The sequence below is a fragment of the Paroedura picta genome, chromosome 4, assembly GCF_049243985.1.
Source record: "Paroedura picta isolate Pp20150507F chromosome 4, Ppicta_v3.0, whole genome shotgun sequence".
NCBI lineage: Eukaryota > Metazoa > Chordata > Lepidosauria > Squamata > Gekkonidae > Paroedura > Paroedura picta.
Window position 1 is genome coordinate 95,043,645 of NC_135372.1, and position 24,699 is coordinate 95,068,343.

At 44.5% G+C, this 24,699-nt stretch overlaps 1 protein-coding gene across 3 annotated transcripts in view; it reads right to left on the reverse strand.

The window, feature by feature from the left end:
- Positions 1–24,699, reverse strand: part of IP6K3 (inositol hexakisphosphate kinase 3) — a 32,440-nt gene that overhangs the window by 2,429 nt on the left and 5,312 nt on the right. The window contains exons 2-6 of one of the 3 annotated variants that reach the window (XM_077334394.1): positions 23,937–24,316; positions 11,027–11,116; positions 4,446–4,665; positions 2,690–2,868; positions 291–466 (exon numbers count right to left, since the gene is read on the reverse strand). In XM_077334394.1, coding sequence (XP_077190509.1) covers positions 291–466; positions 2,690–2,868; positions 4,446–4,665; positions 11,027–11,116; positions 23,937–24,135 — 864 coding nt within the window. In that variant the 5' untranslated portion in view covers positions 24,136–24,316. The other 2 variants (XM_077334395.1, XM_077334396.1) reach the window with 2 other exon arrangements.

Here is a 24,699-nt window from a genome sequence, read left to right on the forward strand (position 1 = left end):
AGCTGTAATATTTAGGACCAAAGATGTTTATTTTAGCTTTTTGCATTGGCCAACTGCCGTGAATGAACAAACATTTCAAGTTTATGATCTCTCTTTTAAAAAGTACAGACCAAGGCTAAAGCAGAACAGCTTGGATGTAAAATCAATAATGTTGTCTATTTTTACTAGGCTAGGCTCTCAGTCAGCTTGCATTTTAGTTCCATTCCATACTTGCTTTCTTTATTCCACTGAAGAATGTGCTCCCAAATGACAATGAGGGGAGATGGCCTGGAAAAGAGAGTTCTTCTTACCTGCATGCCACAGATACGGACTCCAAGGGATGCTGATGTGCTCTGTTCACACTTCTTTATTTGCCGTGCTTTCTTCTCTTCTGATGCATCATCACCATGCTGCCTGGTTCCCATCTTCAGGTCCAGAACGCATGGATACGTATACTTGGATACCACATTTTCAAGCAACAGAAATTCTGGAAGCACCAGTTAAGGGCATCCGATTTTACCTTGAGTAGGACTAAACAGCTATCATAGAACTTCACATGCCATCTTCACTAGTCCCCTTGATTATCTCAGTTCCATCTCAGCCCATTCATCCTGGTGAAGTTCCTGCTACTAAAAGTTTCATGACTGCGTCACAGCCATCTGTCTGTACTTTTAAAACCCTGCCAAATGGTCTTTTTCTGTTACTGAGATTACTACTAGTGCATAAAGTGCAATGGGATTTTGAAATATGTATCAGAAGCTGGGTCTGTCAACAGATTTCTTTGAGTTTGGACTTTACAATTGAAAGCAAAAGCCACACAAATTTAATGTTATTAGTACCTCACTCTGGAATTTTAAAATGTGGGTTCATAGTCTGAATTATTATGTAATATCATTTATGGCCAGAAAATCAAGGTTTGTAAATTCTGGAACACAAGTTCCTCCACATAAAATTTTAATAGTGAGACCTAACATTTTAATAAAATAGTACTTTTTGACATTTGTCTTTACACTTATAGATAGGATTAGTAAAGAAACCACCCTAAACCATGGCTGATAATCTATAATTTGAAAGCAGTGATGGTTTGGCTCATGCAGAGTTGCCCTATCAGTGTTTTTGCAGCTACACAAAGCGAGGCTACTAGCACCTTACCTGGCCCTGGATTAGCTGGCTACAGTGATCCATGCGATGGCTACCTCCAGACTAGATTTCTATCCCTGAGCTTGACCCAGGAGTTTCAGCTGGTGCAGACTGTGGCTGCTAGGGTCCTCATGGGAACATCTTGGAGGGCCTACATCCAGCCAGTCCTGAGGCAGCTGCATTGGTTGCTGGTGCTGTCCTGGATCAAGTTCAAGGCTTTGGTACTGACCTTTAAGGTGCTACACAGTCTGGGCCATACATACCTGAAGGTCTGCTTTATCCTCCTATGTCCATTTCAGGGTGCTTTGCTCTGTGGGTACTAACAGACTGGTGATCCCTGGCCCTCATGAAGTACTCCTGGCCTCAACCAGGGCCAGGGCCATTTTGATCCTGGCCCTACCCGGTGGAATGAATCCCTTGGTGAGCAGAGGGCCCTGATGGAGCTGACACAGTTCTGCAGGGCCTGCAAGAGGGAACTCTTCCACCTGGTGTTTGGTTGGGGCTAGGGCTTGGAAGATCACCAGGTCTCCCACATCCCCTTCCCTCATTTTTCTGGATAATTTCCACCTCTGCCATTCCATCCGCCTTCTATTTGCAACACGGAGACCAGTTCCGGCCTAAGAACATCTGTTTGGTCATGGCTGTGGTTTTATTAATTGTATGGGGATTATATTGTGGGGTTTTAAATTGGGGTTTTATTTGTTAGCTTATTGTAATTTTTATCATGATTGTAAGCTGCTGAGAGTGGTGGCCAATAAATCACAACATAAATAATATATATACAAAATTAAACTCTAGAGGAATATTTGAATGCTTAGAGTCTTAACTAAACAGGGCAGTATAAGAACCATGATTTAGGACTTGGGAAAAGCTGGGCTCAGTGGTAGATCATCTGTTTAGTATGCAGAAGGTCCTGGGATCAGTCCCTAGCATCTCCAGGTAAAAGGATCAGGCAGCAGGTGATGTGAACACACTCTACCTGAGACACTGGAGAGCCACGGCCAGTCTGAGTAGGAAAGAATGCCCTTGATAGAACAATTGTATAGAATTCAGTATAAAGCAGTTTCATGCGTTCATGTGAAGAGGAGAAAAGAGGTCACCATCAAACAGGGATATCAAGACAATATTATATTAAGAAGGTGCAAACATGGGGTGCTGAATCATTCTCCACCACCACCATCAAACACAAAGTATTCCTTGCTGCTTTCCTCTTGGCCAGGCCCCACAACTGGGCTCGCCCCGCTGAGAAAAAAGCAAGTGGCGGAGAGATGCTTTTACAGGAGGAAATTCAAGGAAGAAAGGAGTTATGCTCTTCCTTCCTTACTGCCCCTTCTCTTTAAATGATACCTGCATTTTAACACCCAGACTATCTAGTTAAACCAGGTTTGCTGAATTGTGCTCTACGTGCTTAAATTTTCGTGTATAATAAGTACAAATGATGCATAATATATGACGGCTGTAAATTTCAATTATTATTAAAAGTTAAGGGAACACTGGGAGTTCTGCATTGCTGTCTTGGGATTATAAGCAATCAGTCAAATATAACAAGAACAGCCAAGAAAAAGGATACGGTGAAGTTTGTTCTCATTACACTTGGAAGACAGACGACTGAGATGCTGCTTGTGGCAGCGTAGTCCCCAGGGGTTATAGCTGTTCTTTTCTGCCTGATTCCCATTGGTATTCTCCATAAGCGAGGACACATCTCTGTGGTACTGAAGGCCTGTCTGTAATACTGCTTTCCCTTGGCAGCTAGACACAACGCAAAAAAGAAATGTGATTATCTAGAAAGAAAAAGATTCAACATGTGTATGCAAAAGTAATTCCCAGTGAGGCCAAAAGAATGTAGAAGTAAATAGGCTTTGGATGGCAGTTTGTATAGCATAAAAATATGTGTGGATCCAATATGTCTTTAATAGCTGCTACTTGCCTTAGACAGAGGGGAAAATGGAGCCAGGCTGCCTGGGGAATAAACAACATCACAAGTGTCTTGCATGCAACTACTTTGTCTCCTGGTGAGATTTTTTAAAGACAGTTGTTTTGCAGCTTTTGCTGGACTGAGAAAGGTCTATCTGTCTCAGTCTTATTGTACATCCTCATATGAATATACAGTAATCCTTATATGAAAAATTATAAAGGCTGGATCAACCCTGGCTGTTTCTAGAGTTCAGGCACTGGGGTGCTATTTTTCTCTAGCATCTTAATGTGAAACATTCTTAGGCGTCAGTCCCTTTGATTCAGTGAAGTTTATGTTGCTTATATGTTTTTTCCCCGAGCACCAAATAGCTATTCTCTGGTACTGTTTCAGGTTGGGAAAATTGCATTTCTGGGTGTGTAATAATATTCCCCAGTGGGCCTGAATGGAATTGGGGCTCCATTTGGGTATTGTTTCCAAGGAAACAATGCTCAAAAGATTAACTCACAGATCTTCCAATGTCTAGTCTAATGAGTGCCTTCATCCCAATGCAATCAGGAGGACTTTCTGGAATAACCATGAATAGCATTGAGTTGCATGGCTAGTAAGCACTCAGTAAATACAAAAGAATGACTGCTATAAAATCCAAATTATGATTTCCTCTTTAAATTTTAAGGCCAGTAATATGCTACACATCACTTGTATAATTTGAATCCAGTGGCACCATTAAAACCAACTTAAAGATGGGTATGAACTTTTGTGTACATACACACTTCTTCAGAAACACTGGAAAAGATGTCATCAACCGTTACATTCAAGATTCTTTGGTATACAGCCAGGATGAACGCTACAGGCTCTACATTCCAGCCCTACAGACAGAGATTCTCACCAGAGAGGGAGTTGGACTAGATGGCCTGTATGGACCCTTCCAACTCTATGATTAAAAGTGCCCCTGGAATTAAACTTTGTTCTGCTGCTTCTGCCCAGCATGGCTAGCCACTTGAATCTATTACTTGTATAGGTGGGCAAGGAGATGAGTTTTTAAAAAATGAGACTAAGATGCTTTTATAGAGTTATTTGCAAAGTGGATTTTAATGACGGAGGAAGAGAGAAGGCAAGTGCAAGGGCTCCAGCTCTTTCCCACATGATTTAAACAAAGGATTTACTACTGAAAATACCATCACCCCTCTTAGTGTGCAAGCAGAATGAGCTTCAGATTGCTCTCTGTGCTTTTGTCACAGCTGCAATGCAATGCAATTAAGCCATATGCAACTTCTGTTTCCATCTGGAATTGTTGCTCCTGAGGCAGCCCGTTGAAAATGAGAGCAATCAGAATTCAATCCAGATGTGTTCACAACTACTTGAAAATCATCTGGGTTCCATAGTTGGCTGTAGTTATTTGTAACACACTTACCTGTCTTTGATGTTGTTTGTGAGGGGACTGTGATCCCATTTGACAAATGTCTGGCCACTGCTGCTGCTGCTGCTGCTGTTCACCTGGTTGAGCTTCTGCCATATTGTCATTGAAGACTCCTTTGAAGCATTGTCCAGTGAGCTGCGGTTGTCTGTTTGTGGGTTGGCTATGAGACTCAGGTTGCCCATGCTGTCCTTCTTGAGGTGCACAGAAATGATGCCTTGAAATGAAAGAAAAATGTTAACGTGAGAGAATGAAACTCTAATGCATTAGACTGAACTGAACTGTATTGGAGCTGAAAGAAATGAATCAGTTTGTAATGAATTTCCTTTTACAAATATTAACAATCCCAATTTATTTCCATTGAAATCCTCAGAACATCACTGAGTTATTTACCAAATGTCTAGTTTGTGAATCCAGTCTTTGAGAATAAAACTTTGTTGGCCTTAAAGGTGCCACAGGACTCAAACTTTGTCCTCAGATCAATCACTCTGTCAAAAATTAGACATACTGAACACAGCAATTATGAATTGTCTGAAGTAAATTATTATTATTTTTACCAAGACATTGGATGAAAATAAATATATTCTGGAGATGAGGGGGGGCATTTTTGGAAGGTGTCTATAAAAGCATTTGCAGCTTATTAGAAAAGGTTCAAATTCTGTACTATTTGATCTTTAGCTGTGAGGAGTTAAATGTCTATCATTCTTTCAAAAATAGCCCTTGGCTTCTTTAAAGGCCTCTTCCCTTCCATCTTTCCTGTATATAATGTTCTTGCACTTCCATTCAGTGGGGAGGCAATTCAGTTTTCCCAAACTCAAAAAACAAACAAACAAAAACAAACAAAAATGGCACAATGGCCCCTTTTAATCAGATCTGCACCCAAGGAGCCTGATTTTTATGTGGAGATGGAGAATTTCCACGCAGCTGAAAGGGTGCTTTTCTCTTTGTAGAATCAGCCCAGCTGAGGGGAGGCATTTTAGGCCATGCTGGCTTTAAAGTTCTCCTTCCCTTTATAGGAATGTATCAAAACCACAATTTTAACACTGGTCTGTCACTGATATGCATTTCCTTGGGCTTTACTACTAGGTAGAAAGCAACAGTTGGGACAAGTCAATGTCGCTTTAGGAAGAGTGTGAAAATGACAAGTAAAATATACAAGTGGGAACCTGCAAGGACTTGCAGGAGGTATCTCATTTCCTCTTCCCCGCTATTTCTACATTACCTTTCCTAAATGTCCCCATTGCCCCTCCCCTTTTGTTGCTTCCTTCTCTCCTTCTAGGGTTGCTATTCTCCAGGTGGGATGTGGCGATCTCCTGGAATCACAACAGATCTAACTACCGAGATTAGTTCCCTCTATGGGTTGCCAGCTCCAGATCTGTCTTGCTTGTTCACAGTTCCAGTCATCTGATTTAAGTATCCTCACATTTGTTCACCATGGCTGTTAGTATATACATTCCTCAAATCAGGAAATGTCTATAAGAATTTTTTAAAGCTTTTTCTTGTCTATAGATGATACCAAAGTCATCCAAGAGTTGCTAATTAGCTTTACTGTTTGGTCTACTGCTCCATAAAGGGTTTCCCATGTTGCAGCTACCAGACTGGCGTGGTTTTTTCCCATGTTTCCACATGATGTCATTCTCCAGCTGTGCCCAGACTATTAAACCTTTTTAAAAGGCTACGAAGGCATTGCACTATTCCTACCCAGTGTTATTCATGCTTGTGGCTTTTAAAAACCAAACAGAAGAAATCACCCACAGCTCAGCGTGCCTTTTAGAAAAGGGGAAGGGATTGTTGGAGGTGACTGCTAATTTTTTAAAAAGTTTTAAAAAAACATATAGCATTACCCATGTTCCTTAAAATAATAATTAAAAAAATTGAAAAGATGGATGGAGAAACCTGACAGTTACAGGAAAACACAGATTCAAGTGGGTAGCCATGTTGATCTGAAGGTGCAGAACTAATTTAGAGCCCAGTGGTACCTTTAAGACCAACAAAGATTTATTCAAGGTCTGAACTTTATTGTGCATGCACATTTGTGTGTGTGTGGGGGGGGGGGGGTAGAGTTGCCAGCTCAGACTTGGGAAAACTCAGAGTTGGAAACTTTGAGGGAGGAGCCTGAAGAGCGTAATGTTTGGGGATAGGGGACTTCAATCAATGGGCTATAATGCCATACAGTCCACCATTTTCTCCAGGTGAACTGGTATTTGTTGCCTGGAGCTGAGCTGTTATTCTGGGGATCCCTAGGTCCCACGTGGAGGATGGCATCCTTAGTGTGGGGACTTCCATGTACATCAGGCATTAAAGTAAAACCTCGTCTGAGAGGACATAGATTACTTTGGGCTGTCTGGAATCTCCACTGCCATGGTGATTTCACACACAACTGCATCAGCAACCAGGCTACCATAGAACATCCCTCTTGTGTGGAAGCATCCTTTTAGACTTTCCTTCATGTATCCGATCTGCTGATTTGCTTGTTCTTAAATAGAACGGGCCCTTTCCCACATTGCTCAGATTTCACATGTGTAGCAATATGTACAGTTCTAAAATAAAACCTCATGGAAAACAGAAGTAGAGGCTGGCTACTTAGAAAGCAGATCTTGTTGTTGGGATATTTTAGAAGATGATCTGTAAAAAAGGAATGACTGTGTCATACAACACAATCAGAACAGGTCACATTATTGTGCATTTGTTTATTTTGATTTTATCTTGCCATTTCATAAGGGTTTGAGCATCAGAGCAATTCCTTGACTGTTCTTATGTTTGATGGGACCAATCACATATTACAAAGACACATGGCTGTCAGAAGGACTTAAGAAGGCATTTGCCTGAATTCTGTGCTGGGAACTCAGTTCCTAGTCACAAATGGAGGGGATATGATTTTAATCAGGACCACAGCACACAAAGGAAATGGGCTCACTCCCCATTCCTGGTACCATGTAAATGTCCTCAGGAAGCCAGTGTTGGGGAAAAATTACACTTAGCCATCAATACTGAAACAATGGTGGCTCAGTCACAGAAGGGAAAGAAAAGTAGAGGGGAAATGTTGTCTCTACGAGGGGGAAGTAGATGGTGGTGGGACATATCAGAGCTACCAATAAAGAGACAACAAGATTTCTTATGAACTATCCCTTTAGGTTTATAGGGGAGAGGAGTAGTGGTTGAATAGTTTTTGCTTTCATCTAATTTCTATTGTACAGTGTAGGGTTCATTTGTGTTTGTGCTGACCAGGCTTCAGGGAGGGCACACCCTCTGGGCCCCTGTCAAGCATAGCGCGTGATGTGATTACCGTGAGTATCTAACCTCCAAACATTAGACAATAGGGGCTTGTAGCTAACAATGTATAGTTGACAATGTATTAGCATATAGCTGCACAAAAAAGCAACCTTATATAACTATGCACATGCACAGTGGTGATTTTTATGTTTCAATAAAAACCAAGCTCTCGGGGGAGTTGAGAGTCCATAGTCTGCTGGACAAGCTTCGGGTACGTGTGTTATCATTCCAACATACAGAAATATATTTCATTGAGAAAAAAAAGTATAGTGAAAGACAAGACTGTGTAGGCTTACTCAAAAGTGCCTCTTTAAAAACATAATGTCACTGATCTGTAAAGTATTGTCCCATTTTAAAAGTGATGGTGACGGTGAAATATATAGATCCCAGATTAGGGGTTCTTATTCCAATAGTCACATTGAGGTAATGAAAAATTTCTAAAACAGCTTTATTGTGCTGTAGTCACAGAATACTTCCTAAATACAAAAGTTACACAAACATTCTTCCTTCTTTTCCATGATACCTTACATTTATACTCCAGTTTTTGTAATCTTTAGAATCATAGATTTGGAAGGGGCCTCCAGGGTTATCTAGTCCAACCCCTTGCACAATGCAGGAACTCACAGCTACCTGCCTATCCACAATGACCCCAATTTCATGCCCAAGTGATTCCCCCACCAAAAATCTCCAGAAATCAACCTGGCCTGGCGAAAATTCACCTAACATCCTACAGTGGCGATTAGCAATTCCCTGGGTATGTAAGGAAGGGCCACAAGATAGAAACACTGGCACACCCCTTTCTGCCCACCCTCTCACAATCTGCCTAAGTTTTAAAAATCTGCATTTCAGTCACATGATTATCTAGCCTCTGCTTAAAACTTCCAGAGGAGGAGAACCCACCACATCCCGAGGAAGCCTGTTCCACTGAGGAACTGCTCTGTCAGGAACCAAATGTTTAGCTGAAAATTCTTTTGAATTAATTTCAACCTGTTGGTTCTGGTCTGACCCTCTGGGGCAACAGAAAACAACTCTGCTCCATATCAGGGGTAGTCAACTTGTGGTTCTCCAGATGTCCATGGACTACAATTCCCATGGGCATGGGACCACAGGTTAACTACCCCTGTTCTATATGACAGCCCCTCAAGTACTTGAAGATGGTTATCATATCACCTTAGTCATCTTCCCTCTATCTTTACATCACTTCCATTCTACCAGTTACATAGCATGGCAATTCAGTACATCCAGTCATTTGCAGAAGTTTGCGAGCATACCTAGTAGTGTACTGCACATGTTTAAGAATATTTTTCCACATTCTTGGGGCTTTTACTGATAAGCACTGTGCTCAGCTGGCTGCAACTGCTACTTAAACTTCCAGCGATTCTGCCAGCTCTTGGAGCACAAGAGTTCATTCTTAAGTAAGCGAAGCAAGCAGCATTATCAAATGGTATTAGTCATGCTAAAGGATCCCTCCCCCAAGCTACCTGGGTATCTGGAGAAGCAATGACTACTGTTGGTAGGGTTTCCAAGTCCTTTTTGGCAACTAGCAGGGGATGAGGGGATAGGGCTGCCAGATCCAGGTTAGGAAACTCCTGGTTATTTGGAAGTGGAGTCTGGGGAGTACTGGAACCACTGAGGGTTCAGTGCCTTAGGGTCCACACTCCAAAACATCTATGTGCTCTGGGGGAACTGATATCTGTAGGCTGGAGACAAGCTGGAATTCCAGAGGATCTCCAGGCCCCACCTGGAGGCTGGCATCCCTACTTGTTGGTAAGATTGCAGCTAAACATGGCTACAGACACTTATGTCATATAAATGTTCTATTATTATTCATAATTCCTGTAACATTTTCTCTACATAAAAAGTGACTTTCAATCCTGTACCCCACAACCATCTTGAAAGAGGTTAGATTAAGGTCCTTCCAGTAAATTTCACAGCTAAACTGGAATCTGACTCTGGCCTTTTCACAGTGGGCACATTCTTTTCATGTTCTGGCCTGCAGCACTGTCCAGCCCATTAGTCCTTTAGGTCAGTGTTCAGACAAACTACCTGTACTGGTTTTGTGGTTGGCTTCTCAAATCTCAGCATGCATAACAATAAAGTGGCAAAAAGCTGCTAGCAAGGCAACTTTTTAAAGAATGGAAATCATGTCAGGGTCCCATCTAAGATGGGGCAATGGAAGAGCATTGCTCTCAGACCAAGCAGTCCAGAAAACTTTCAGACTACGTTCCCCATCAAGTGGGGAAAGCACCATATGTTTTCAAGTGGTGCAGCTGATGAGACTAGAAGACTCTGGGGCCTGTATAACTGGGGGAAGTCCTGCAATTTTGCGCAGTGACCACCTATACCATCCTATACCATTAAAATCACCGGTGAAGGGGAAGATGAGGAAGCTAAACCCTGCTCTACTGCCCAGCTGCCTGCTGGCTACAGCTGTACATGCACAGCAAATGCAGACAGAGAAGGGTTTACAAAGAACCTGGGAGATGAATGGGTAACAAAAACTTCTGATCATTTCCCACTTGAGCTGTATTTTTAGAGGTTTGAGACTGATCTTTGGGTTGTGGCAATCCAGAGTCCACTGCCAAATCTCTCTGTATTCAGACACATGGCTCAAGATGCTTATCAACCTTTTATGTATTTACCCAGCTCCCAATAAAGCCTCAGTGGTCATAGTTGCAGCTCTGAGAAAGTCTCAAGTGACAGATTGCTTATGGGCAAGGCTTGTAGATGAGGCAGTTTTGACCTTTTGATGAAAGGCTGGTGACAGTGGTACTCTTCTTAAGGACACAGCAGATGCTACTCAGTGAGTGCTGCATTTTCAGCTCCAGCTCTGACTTCCTCATAGAAGGGCCAGCTGAGAGTTTGTTTAGCAGTGCTGGTCCCTGGGCATTAGTGAAGAGGCGGAGCAGTTCAGGTCTTGTGAGGGGAACTCAGGTAAAGATGCCAGGACAAAAAGCAATGTCTAGGGCTGCTTCTCTAATTTATCCTTGCCTGAGATGCCAAGAACTGAAGATTTGGTGACATTTGGCCATGGTTTCCCCTCAGTTTTCTAAAATTAATCTGGGGCAAACTGCCAATATCCACCGCTTTCTCACTTTGATGGATGAATGTAATTTTGTAGCTCACCTACAGAGATATTCTTATTTATGCCAGGAAGAGATGTTGCCTATTAACTTGAGAAGCTTCAGTCTTTCAACTTTAAATGTAACAATAAAGTGGCCTATAATAACAGCATCTTTTTATAATCTACTAATCTAGTTTTTCATGTCCACATGTCCTCACATTCTACTACTAAAACATATTACCTTGGCTTCCACCTGGGGCCCTGTGCACCTGTTGATTCCAGTCCCTTGATACTCCCAGGTGATTAGCACATACAGAACCAGACCCTGCTCCTTGGAATAAAAGACAAGCACAAAAATAAGGCAGTGTGTAGCTGGCTGCTTTACCGGCTAGTTTCTGTGTTTCAGTGTTGAACTAGGAGGACAGGGGAAAGTGGCTGAAATAAAGAAGCTATCAAATAGAATGAAGCTTAGCAGGGATGGTCTCTCATTTTGGCTGTCAGATCTGACCCCACTGGGCTATTTGCACTGAGATCAGCACAGAGATCTTTGCAACCTCCTTCTGGCTTGTGGGCATTAGACATGCTGAATCAGCAAACGTCATGCCAGAACTTCAGTCGTGATAATAGAGGGAGGAATGCTGCATATTTCTTGGGCTCTTGAATTACACCATTTGGGATTCAATCCAAGGCAAAAGCCTGCATGATGGGAAAGACATAGGAAGCAATATTGAATCAGCCTCACATATTTTATCTGTTTTAAAATCATAAGCTGGACGGGATCTAGTAGACAGCACAGTCCAGCCTGAGGCTTAACATCTTACATCATATGGCTCTTGCTTTTTTTCTTGAATGCGTCCAGAACAGGGCCAGCCTTTGGTTGGGGCTAAAGTTAACATCTACAAAGCCTATCTACTACATATTGTAAGAACCCCCTGATCATAATCTGGCTGGGGAGACCAACATCAGCTACCTAAAATGGGTTGTCGATGATGATTTGCATTGACTATATAAAATTAATTTTAAACTAATTTTACAATTTTCTAATTTTATATATTTTTAATATTTTAACTACTGTTTTATAAAGAACTAGGGGGTAAAGCCCATTGTATTTTTAAATACAATGGGTGCTGGTGGGGCAGAGGGGCTTGTAGGGCTCCTTGTGCCCCCCCCCCGCTGTGGTGTCCCTGCTGCTCCCTCTACTCAACCCCACTCCCCCCTGATGTCCCAGCTTTGGCGTGGTGAGAGGATCAGGCCCGGCGCGTCTCTGATGCGGCGGGCCTGCTGTTTTCGGCACAATTAAGCCTTTCTGCCCCTTCCCCCCAGCCTCAGCGCAGCGAAAGGAGCAGGCCCAACACGTTGGAGATACATTGGGCCTGCTCTACTCGCTGCTCCGATACCTTCTCCCACCTCCCCCCCTGAGGTCCTGGCTTCAGTGCGACGAAAGGAGCAGGGCCAGCACATCTCCGACGCAGCGGGCCTGCTCTTCTGGGTGCGTCAAAGCCTTCCCACCCCCCTCCCCGCCTAAGGTCCCAGACTCACCGCCAGGAAAGAAGCATGGCTGCCACGTTTTCTACGCAGCGGCCCTGCTCCTTTCCCGGCGGTGAAGCCTCTTCCCCTGGCCCCCTCACCTCGGAGTCCAGGTTGGGCCAAGTGGCCAATTGGGAGCCATGCTGTGCATGGCTCCCCCTTGGCCACTTGGCCTCAGAGTGACACTTGGACGAGTCAATCAGGAGCCGCAAAGCTCCCGTTTGGCCCCTCCGAATTTTTATCACGGACTCGCCCTGCCCCTTTCTCCTCCCACCTAGCCCTTACTGTTTTATTTTTACCACTCCACAGGAGCGGTTTATAGATGTTGTAAACCACCATTATCCATATGGGTAGGATTATGTCACATGAATCACCTATCTAGAGGGTCATTGTCAGCCCTAGATTAATTAAAATAAGCATGGGCTTGAGGCACCAAGGGAAAGGGGTCACCACAGGGTCCACACCCCCTAAACTGTCATGTCCTTAACTCTTTTATAGCCACACTTGACTGTTTAGTGTCAAATAAATAATTTTAAAATGACGGTTTATATTAAATATAGTTGTAGGGTTTGGCCTGTGGGATAGCGTGGAAGAAAACTGACTTTTTAATCACTTATTTCATCTTCAACACTTCTTAAGTTTTAGTTTCTTGTCCATTACGCAATGGAAGGGCCAGGGGCATCATTCTTGTGCTGTGCTTAGGGCATCAGTTGGCCTTCCTCTGGACCTGCATTTTGTTGGCAATGCCTTTGTGCCTCTAGATTTCCAACTCTGAACATGGTGGCATGGGGAGAAGCAGTGGGGAGCAGTTCTCATGCTACTGTATTAATGTGTGTAGAGCCCTGAGTGACCACTAATGGGTCTTTTTCAAAAGCAAACAGTGATTTATGCTGCCTAAGAATATGGTCTTCTCCGCTCAATGAACGGATATGATATAATTTACCTGATGCAATTACTGATTGGAAAGGCCAGCAAATAGTTTGTGCAGAGCTTACCAGAAAATTGGACTTTATACATATAAACGGTATAACTCCCTGGTGTGTGCACTGTACCCTCAGCACTCTGCCTTCTGTAATGCTTTTGCTTTGTTACGATTTAGGATTTACAGCTGAAGAGACCATGATCTGTTGCAGCTAAATGCTCGCTTTTGCCTTCATTTTACTATTGCTGATGACTTTATTGGGTTATGTGTACAGCACGTTAGGCAGACAGAATATTTACAGAAGGTATCAGCATGCCAGAAGCATCTCAGCAATTCTCAGAAGCTGTTTTGCTGTGTAGCTTCCCAGCTCCGCTCCTGTGTGTATATTTTTAAATTAACAGACACATTTATTTACTGCCAGGTGCAATATGAGTCTGGGCAGAAGCTGGCTTGGAAATAAGTCTACAATCTCACAATGAGTTCTAAACAAGACAGGCAGCCTTGGGAGAGAAGGTATTCATAAGGAGAGCTCGTCTCATGGTCATTTTATCTGCCGAGAAATACATAAAAAGGGCTGCCTGCACAGTAAAGGGGTTCCCAAAATGCCTCTAATTGGAGTTACATTTAAATGATGTTATGCACACCAACGTTTGCAAAGCAACAACATTACATAATGGTCTTTAAGCTCCTGTGAAGGCTTGGGGGTGCCTAAAAATAAAGACAAGGTCCAGCTGCACTCCTTAATCTATGTCATAGAGCACAGAGATATTCCACCTGATGTTTAATCCACCCTGCTGCTTCATGGAAAAGTACTGTGCTTCTTTCCAAGGGTGTATTTGCATGGGCTGTTTTTACTGCATTTTATCTTGGGACTTTATAGCACAGATCTGTGTTCGGCACATCTGAATGGCAAATGTTTGCACAGGAAAATCCCATAATAATAAATTGCAAACCAAAAACAAGAGAAGGAAATGAAGATTAGTTAGCATAGGACTGTGCTCCTCAGGCAACCATTACTGTTTCAGGGACACAGTGTGCTGGTTAGGGGAGATCCTGTATTTGCCCTGAAAACCAGTGGGTTTCTTTGGCCCAGTCGTTCATGACCTAAAATACCTCACAAGGTTGGTGTGAGGATAAGGCAGCTTCTGAACCCTCAACTCAATGAGGTGCTGGGAGAGGAGCATGATTTGCCATAGCAGGTGGAAGGAAGATCTGAAAATATGACGCTGCCTTCTTTGTGATGGATTTGGGGGTGGGAGGGGATGAAGTCTATATAAGAGTGGGCAATAGTCCCACCCACCCCTTCTATTTTTGACCATTGGTGAGGGAGACACCCATCCTCCCTCTCTCTGTTTCAGAATGGCCAGAAGCTGGTTGCCCATTTGGGAATGAAGTAAGAATTCCCCTCCCCACAGATTGGCTGCAACTGGATGGAGTTTTCGCCTACTCTGCTCTGAAAATGGAACAGGAAATTGGCCAGTTTTACTAAATGTCTAAGCATGAATATTCCATAATGGTGGTGGCTGTGTGGGTCAGATTGCTTGAATGGTATCCTGGCCATCATTTGGATGGTGAAAGGATAACCCTGAGACAAGGGCTGAAGTCATAGAATCATAGAGTTGGAAGGGGTCACACAGCCCAACCCCCTGCTCAATGCAGGATCAGCCCAAAGCATCCAAGAAAAGTGTGTATCCAACCTTTGCTTGAAGACTGCCAGTGAGGGGGAGCTCACCCCCTCCTTAGGCAGCCTATTCCACTGCTGAACGACTCTGACTGTGAAAAAATTTTTTCTCCTGATATCTAGCCTATATCGTTGTACTTGCAGTTTAAACCCATTACTGTGCATCCTTTCCTCTGCAGCCAACAGGAACAGGATCCTGCCCTCCTCCAAGTGACAACCTTTCAAATACTTAAAGAGGGCTATCATGTCCCCTCTCAACCTCCTTTTCTCCAGGCTGAACATTCCCGTCCCTCAACCTATCTTCATAGGGCTTGGTCCCTTGGCCCCAGATCATCCTTGTCGCTCTCCTCTGTACCCTTTCAATTTTATCTACGTCCTTCTTGAAGTGAGGCCTCCAGAACTGCACACAGTACTCCAAGTGTGGTCTGACCAGTGCCGTATACAATGGGACTATGACATCTTGTGATTTTGATGTGATGCCCCTGTTGATACAGCCCAAAATGGCATTTGCCTTTTTTACCGCTGCATCACACTGCCTGCTCATGTTTAGTTTACAATCCACAAGTACCCCAAGGTCTCGTTCACACACAGTGCTACCTAGAAGCGTATCCCCCATCCAGTAGGCATGCTTTTCATTTTTCTGACCCAGATGCAGAACTTTACCCTTATCTTTATTAAATTGCATCTTGTTCTCATTTGCCCATTTTTCCATTGTGTTCAGATCTCGCTGAACTCTATCTTCCAGAGTATTTGCCAGTCCTCCCAATTTGGTGTCATCTGCAAACTTGATGAGTAGTCCCTCCACCCCCTCATCTAGATCATTAATAAATATGGTAAAAAGTACCGGGCCGAGCACCGAGCCCTGAGGTACCCCGCTACTCACCTCCCTCCAGACTGATGAAACACCATTGACAACAACCCTTTGAGTGTGGTTCTCTAACCAATTCCCTATCCACCTAACTATCTGAAAATCCAAATTGCAGTCCTTCAATTTATCCATTAGGTCTCAGTGCCTTCATGGATCAGGGATAGGAAGGCCTTGAGTGGTGTCATAGACCTGCTGGTAGGGGACAGGTAGCTGCACGTCTCTTGTAAGCACCATGAAGGCTTGTCAAGAAGAAACCTCAGCTATTCCCATGTGATGGTTCAAGGCTCAGGGCCAGGGTGGCTTTGCCCATAAATTCAGAGATGCACGAAGAAGAGGAGGCCTGACATCTCTGCTTCCCACCAACTGCATGCACTGCAAATGTGTTTGGAATGGGGTTTGCCCTGTAGCAGGTGCCGCAAGTCCCTTTTGATCAATGTCAATAAATAATTAAATAAATGCGAACTTTTAAAATTACCCAGCAGATAGTGTCAGCTCTCCTTATTCTGCCTCTGCAGGTGAATTGGAAGAGGGAAGACTTATGTGTGCTGTCCTATGTTTTGGGATAAAATGGTGCTAAATAAACAAACCATTTGTGTGATTTTTTGTACAGTTTATGGCTTTATCACCGGAATCATAGACACATGAAGTTCTTCCTCCACAAATAAAGAATACATACAGAGACTGTTTCTAAAATAGCCATCAAGGGAGCATTAACTGTCTTAACTGGGTTATGTTTAGGGAACACTGCACATCTCCAAGAAAAAAAAATTGGCAGAGGTAATAATGTACATTCTGGTAGTATAAAAAAGCACTTAAAATGCAGGTGCTCTCTCTCTCTCTCTCTCTCTCTCTCTCTCTCTCTCTCTCTCTCAAATATGTGTCGTATTGCCATGGAAATGTGCCAGCCCTGGGGGAACAAAATGCTTTTATCTTACCTCTTACAGAGAAATTGGGGGGGGGGGGGGTTTCAGTGGGTTAGCCTGCCTTTCATTGCTTTATAGTTACTAGGGCAAAATTAATGAGCCACAGCTGAGGGCATGTGTGAATCAAACTGATTAATTAATATTTGGATTCAGAGGAACAGTCACGTTCTGGCTAGGTAGCAAGCACTGATCCATGCACAGGATACATACATGTATCCTATACTTCCTCAAAGGAATCTATGACAGTGCATGTTGGCTTCTCAGTCTTCCAACATGTTGAAGTCTTGCAAGGGCTGTTTAGGGCAGGTTGAGAGCTGGTGAAGTTCACATTCCCCATAACTGTGGTGTTGTTGCCTTGGAGATAGAGGCTCGCATTATCTCTTGATATATGATTCCCCAGATGCAGTGTCAGATTTAGACCAGATATCTCCTGTTATATATCTGGATGCCTAGCACTTCACCTTATACTGTGCCCTGGGAGAGTAGGAAATGGGCAAAGATGGCTGCTAAGGAAATGAAAAGTATTTCAAAACCCTGTTGTTTTGGTGCCTTGATTTGTACAAGTTTGATTTCTAGCTTGCAGGAATCATAGAATCATAGAGTTGGAAAGAACCTCTATGGTCATCTAGTCCAATCCCTTGAAAAATGCAGGAAACTCACAATTAACAGCCCACCCACAGTGACCCTAATTCCATGGCCTGGAAACAATTCACCTCCCAACCTCAAAGTGGCTATTGGCATTTCTCTGGGCATGCAAGAAAGGGCCACAGAGACAAGCACAAACAATCCCTTCTGCCCACCCACTCACAATCTGCCTAAGTTCACAGAATTAGTATTTCTGTCAGATGGCTATCTAGTCTCTGCTTAAAAACATCCAAAGAAAGAGGACCCACCATCTTCCAAGGGAGCCTGTTCCACTAAAGAATTGCTATAACTGTCAGGAACGTCTTCTGGATGTTTAGCTGAAAATTCTTTTGGATTAATTTCATAGAATCATATAACTTCATCCCATTGGTTGTGGTCCTACTCTCTAAGGCAACAGAAAACAACTCTTCTCCATCCTCTGTGTGACAGCCCTTCAAGTAATTGAAGATGGATATCATATCACTTCTTAGTCGTCTCCTCTCCAGGCTAAACAGACCAAGCTCCCTCAACCTTTCATCATATGCCTTGGTCTCCAAATTGCTCACCATCTTTGTAGCCCTCCTCTGGATGTGCTCTCATTTGTCTGCATCCTTCTTCAGTTGTGGTACCCCAAACTGAACACAGTACTTCAAGTGAGGTCTAACTAGTGCACCTTGCACGATCTGGACACTATCCTTTTTTGATACAGCCCCAAATCCCATTTGCCTTTTTAGCCACTGAGTCACACTGTTACTATTCAGTGTATGTTCTACTAAGACCCCCCCTTTTTTTGCATATACTACTGCCAAAACAAGTCTCCCCCATCTGTAAACAGCCCGTGGCGCCACGGGCGCCACGGACTGTATAAAGGAGTAAGGGGTAGTGGGGAGGAGTTAGGGCGGGACCGGTCCGGGATAAAAACTCGGGGGGGCCAATCAGGAGCCGCGAAGCGGCTCCTGATTGGCCCCTCCGAGTGTCAATCCCGCCCCAAGCAGACAATGGGGAGCCGCGCGAAGCGCGGCTCCCCATTGCCTGCTTCACTCGCTCGGAAAATGGCGGCCCGCCTGGTGAGAGCCTCGGCTGGGGGGTGGGCCGGGAAGCCTTCTCTCGGCCGGCGGAGCGGCCTCGCAGCGTTGTGGACGCTGCGAGCCCGCTCCGCCGGCCGAGAGAAGGCTCCAGAGAGCCTCGGGGGGGTGGATGGGTGGGGGGGGAAGGGAAGCCTTCTGCCGCCGGCCGCAGCGGGCTCACAGCGTCGTAGACGCTGTGAGCCCGCTGCGGCCGGCGGCAGAAGGCTCCAGAGAGCCTCGGGGGGGTGGATGGGTGGGGGGGGGGAAGGGAAGGGAAGCCTTCTGCCGCCGGCCGCAGCGGCCTCACAGCATCATAGACGCTGTGAGCCCGCTGCGGCCGGCGGCAGAAGGCTCCAGAGAGCCTCGGGGGGGTGGATGGGTGGGGGGGGGGAAGGGAAGCCTCCGATTCCCAGCCCCAGCAACTGCGAGCCGCGCGCAGCGCGGCTCGCAGTTGCTCCCGGCCTGACGAGACTCCAGCCGGCGAGAAGCTGAAGAGAAAAAAAAAACACCCCTGTAGGAGCCTTTCGCAGCTCCAAGCCGGCACGCCCACGAGAGCCAGCAGAAAAACATTAACCCTGTAGGAGCCTTTCGCAGCCCCAAGCCGAGAGCCAGCAGAAAAAAAAACCCTGTCGGAGCCTTTCGCAGCCCCAAGCCGAGAGCCAGCAGAAAAAAAACCCTGTAGGAGCCTTTCGCAGCTCCAAGCCGGCACGCCCACGAGAGCCAGCAGAAAAACATTAACCCTGTAGGAGCCTTTCGCAGCCCCAAGCCGAGAGCCAGCAGAAAAAAAAACCCTGTAGGAGCCTTTCGCAGCCCCAAGCCGAGAGCCAGCAGGAAAAAAAACCCTGTCGGAGCCTTTCGCAGCCCCAAGCCGAGAGCCAGCAGAAAAAAAAACCCTGTAGGAGCCTTTCGCAGCTCCAAGCCGAGAGCCAGCAGAAAAAAAACCCTGTAGGAGCCTTTCGCAGCTCCAAGCCGGCACGCCCACGAGAGCCAGCAGAAAAACATTAACCCTGTAGGAGCCTTTCGCAGCCCCAAGCCGAGAGCCAGCAGAAAAAAAACCCTGTAGGAGCCTTTCGTAGCTCCAAGCCGAGAGCCAGCAGAAAAAAAAACCCTGTAGGAGCCTTTCATAGCTCCAAGCCGAGAGCCAGCAGAAAAAAAACCCTGTAGGAGCCTTTCGCAGCTCCAAGCCGGCACGCCCACGAGAGCCTGCAGAAAAACATTAACCCTGTAGGAGCCTTTCGCAGCCCCAAGCCGAGAGCCAGCAGAAAAAAAACCCTGTAGGAGCCTTTCGTAGCTCCAAGCCGAGAGCCAGCAGAAAAAAAACCCTGTAGGAGCCTTTCGCAGCCCCAAGCCGAGAGCCAGCAGAAAAAAAACCCTGTAGGAGCCTTTCGCAGCCCCAAGCCGAGAGCCAGCAGAAAAAAAACCCTGTAGGAGCCTTTCGCAGCCCCAAGCCGGCACGCCCACGAGAGCCAGCAGAAAAACATTAACCCTGTAGGAGCCTTTCGCAGCCCCAAGCCGAGAGCCAGCAGAAAAAAAACCCTGTAGGAGCCTTTCGCAGCTCCAAGCCGGCACGCCCACGAGAGCCAGCAGAAAAACATTAACCCTGTAGGAGCCTTTCGCAGCCCCAAGCCGAGAGCCAGCAGAAAAAAAAACCCTGTAGGAGCCTTTCGTAGCTCCAAGCCGAGAGCCAGCAGAAAAAAAAACCCTGTAGGAGCCTTTCGCAGCCCCAAGCCGAGAGCCAGCAGAAAAAAAACCGTGTAGGAGCCTTTCGCAGCCCCAAGCCGGCACGCCCACGAGAGCCAGCAGAAAAGCATTAACCCTGTAGGAGCCTTTCGCCGCTTCAAGCCGGCGCCCTGGGAGCCCCGGCAGCCGCCCACAGCACAGCTGCTGGGTGCTCCCTGCCCTCATGGCCCCAGAACACAATGGAGCCGCCGGGAAAGCCGCAGAAGAACAAAAAAATGCAGAGGAGCCGCCACAGCCCAGCGCACCACACCTGGGACTCCCGCCTCCTCTTTCAGGTAGCCTGTCCCTCGCTCTGTCCCTCGCCTGCCGCTCGCTCTGGTCCCCACCTGCTAGCGCCCATTGTCTTCTTCATACAATGGGCTTTTTTACTAGTCCTATAATAATGCATTTGATTTTTCCTACCTAGATGCAGGATTTAACATTTAACATTAATCACTATTGAAATTCATTTTATTCAGTCCTTCCAGATATCTGCCCAAAGAAAGGTGGCACCTCATACCCATATGGCTCTTCTAAAATATTTCACAAATCTCCTATGCACTATTATTATATACATAATCCCAACATAAACCTTTTGAAGTAGATCAAGATAGCAAGGCAGATTCTAATTCACAGCAGAGGTGAGACTGGGACTTTCTAGATCAGGTGCTGACCCATTCCACCATGGCAACTGACATCTCTACAATGTGAAGTGGCTTACTGGTTTCTGAGACTTGTACTTGGCAGAGGGCTAGCTGACTGGGGTCAATTTCTCCCTGATCATATTTAAAGTACCAGGCCCATCTCTGCTTGGAAATCCTAGGCAGGTTTCACTAATAAACTATCATATTATTGCTGAGCAATGAAGTGAAAGAAGCTCTGGAATGGTCTCCATGCATTTAATGAGGGGTCTGTGTCAGTAGATTACAAAGGAATGGCAACACAACACTGGTTGGTGAGAAATACACTTCAGACATTCTGCTTTGCCTGTTTAGCCTGGAGAGGAGATCACAAAGAGATGATATGAAAGCCATCTTCAAGTATTTGAAAGGATGTCATATAGGGAATGGAGCAGAGTTGTTGTTTGTTGTCCCACAGGGTCAGACCAATGGGTTGAAATGAATTCAGTTTTCAGCTAAATATCTGGAAGAAGTTCTTGCCAGTTAGAGAAGTTCCTCAGTGGATCAGACATCTTTGGGAGCTGATGAGTTCTCCTTCTTTGGAAGTTTTTAAGCAGAGGCTAGATAGCCTTCTGACAGAAATGCTGTTTTGAGTGGGTAGGCAGAAGGGATTGTGTCTGTGGTTGGCTCTTGTTGCCCTTTCTTGCATGCCCAGGGAAATGCTGATCACCACTTTGGGGTTGGAAGGCAAATTTCCTTCAGGCTAGACTGCCCAGGGATTGTTTTTTTGTGGGGCATCATCTGAGCATGGAATTAGAGCCACTGTGGGTGGGCAGGTAGTTGTGAGTTTCCTGCATTCTGTAGGGGGTTGGACTAGATGACCCTAAAGGTTCCTTCCAACTCTATGATTCTATGATTTACACCCATAGACTAAAATTGCTATCCTGAAATAATATACTTGTAAACAAGGAGCATTGATTGTTTAAGTTAATAAAGGCACTTTGATATTGGAGGTTTTTTAGGGATCAGACTTGTATCATATATGCACCAGCCTCTCTAATCAACACTAGGCTCATGTTGAGCCTACACTGGGGAAGGTGGAGGCTATGCAAGTACCAGTGTAGCAGATGCATGCTTCCAAAGCATTGCCTATGCCGTGGATTTTCTATGCCATGTTATACCCCTCTTCTTGTGAATCAAGAATGAGCAAAGCATAGGAAATGGCAATGTGAACTGTCTTTAGTTTTGTAAACCTAACTTTCTTCTCATTATGATGTGTGTGCTTTTACCATGATGCTGCTTGCAGGTAACCATGCATATGTGTGCATCTATTTGCAGCCTCACTGATATGAGAAGTTACATCTTTAGATACATTTCAGATATATTGATCTTTACTTTATTATAAAAATCAAGAGCAGGGAGGGGGTATCTTGGCGTCTATCAAGCCAAATTGCTTGCTGAAATTTATGTACCGTGCCATAACAAATAAGAACGTCTGGGATTGTTTGCAGAGACACTGCATCAATAATTAACACTTCCAGAGATGTAGGTCTGTTTTTCTGAGAGTAGGAGACAGTGTCTCATGATGGGAGGTGTCATATACACAGATGGTGTCCTCAAGGAGAAATGCAACACCAAGGATTCCAGATGGTCTTACTTACAAACACTAATCACAGTCACTGAGAGAACTGCCGTGTCAGGGGACAAAAATTCTAAATAGGACAGACTTGGGAGATCTCATCAATTAGTTGTAAATGGGCTTCCCTTCCTTGTTTCCATATCTTTGAAAAGAGCTTGATCCTTCTTTCTTGCCTTCTAGGTTTTTCATATTTTTAATTCAGTTGCATAAAATACCCATCACAAAACAGGACTAAAATTCCCTAGTTGTAAACTGTGAAGATGGTGCAAGATTTTGACCATCTGCCTAGCCTCAGTTGGTGCTTCTACCTACAAAACAATGAACTCACATTAAATACAATGTGCTTTCCCCATGCTGATTATATTATTCTCATCCCTCCCCTCTTTAAAACTGTCTTCCATAATTGGTAATACCTTATTTAAATAACTTGGTCCTCCTCATCCTTCCTCCATGTAGTTATCCCATTTTATTTTCTCAACAACTCTGTAAGTTAAGTTTGCCAGCAGCCAGACCTGTTTTCATATAGTCAAACTGTGTGCTTAGGGGCTGAAAAAAACAGATATCTCCCATTGAAATATAGTACTGTATCCACTCTAATATGAGCCTAAGACTCAGAATACTGACTTCTGGTAGTAACCTGGCACTAAGTAATATTCTTCCCTTGTGTAACTTAATACATCTATCCTGGATTTCACAGAGGCTCACGTAATATACAGCTCATGCAATGATTGCCTCGGCTATCTCAGTCTTGCCTCACAGATACCAAGAAAGTTCTAGTGGCCTGGTACTTGCTCTTCACTCAGATTTGCTTTCCTTCATAAACATCTAACAACAACTGGGTAACATGTTTCAGGGGTTTTTTAAACAGCAAACCATTCCTTAATTTTGTAAGCTTTGACTACTATGATAGCTATCAGTTGTGCAGTTGCTAGTTTTGCTCACATGATGCTGCAGCTATTATTATTCATGACATTTTTAACCCACACTTCCTCCAAAGAGCCCATAGCATATGGTTGTCCCCTCCTCAAGTTTATCCTTATAACAGCTATTTGAAGTATGTTACACTGGGAAAGCATGTCTTGACCAAGACTGCTCAGTGAGTTCCATAGTAAAGGAGGATCTACCCAAGCCTAGTCCAGGACACTAACTACTAAACTGCACTCTCTCTTGCACACCTTTTGTGCAAGTACCAGTTTTACAGTATGGGTGTCTTCAGTAGAATGCCTAAATAATTATGTGATAAATTTAGTCAGCAAATAATCTTATTGGTGAGCTATCCTGATCAGGGAGGGGACAAGATGGTGAGCCACAAGCACCTCCAATACATTACTGGCAAAGCCATAGTCATACCCTTTATTCACTCTACATACCTTGTCTTTGTTTTGGCAACTGGGGAAGTTCTCCTCAGTGATATAGTTCATTTACTGTTGATGATCATACCAGCTAGAGAGTGCAAATCCATTCCCTGGAATCTTACATCCTGTTCTTAATTAGGTTTATTCAGAATTCAATGGCACTTCCTCCTTAATACATACATTTGAGACTGGAGTTTAGGCCCTACCTTTGTACTGAGGTGTGAACTGTTTCATCGCTGTAGGGAGAGTCTCGTAGAACCATTGTTCCTGGGAAACAAGAGGCTTGCAGACAGTGTGCTCATCATACTTCATCATGCTCATGTGGCCTCCAACTTGGTGGACAAATGGCTCAAGTAAGACCCCTTTCCTACTCTCTCCAATGTCCAGGTTACTCTGTACCACCATGGTGCATCCAGATGTCGTTCTTCGTAGATGCTACACTCCACTTGAAGGAACAATCTTCTTTTCTGTTCTATAGCTGAGGTCAAAAGATGTTTTTGGAAGCTGTTTTGTTCATGTCAGCAAGTGATCTCAGTCCTCACATATGTGTGTCTTCTGGATGCTCAGCCCACTTTCAAAAATTTTCCTGCAAAGGATCATATCAACAGATCAGAAGCCAGGGACAAATTGATTCTTTACTTTTGCCTTGTATTCAGCACAATCACTATAAAAGTTAGACATAATATTTAACACCCTGAACTCTAACCCTTGTGCATTCTTAAACACTCTAGAAGAGAATATATATTTGTTCCATGTACATTGGGGTGCAAGGTTTGAAATATGTAACTAGTGGGCTCAATTTGGATTGCCCAAGGGATGGCAGTGGTTGAGAAAGAAAGGATAATCTAAAGGAGTATCAGGTTAATGTGGTTCCCATGACAGCAGTTAGATCAGGGCATTCCTACTTCCAGCCAACATCAAGTTATTAATAAGTTGTTTCTTTTCCTGGCTTCTAAGGAGAGTCCAGGT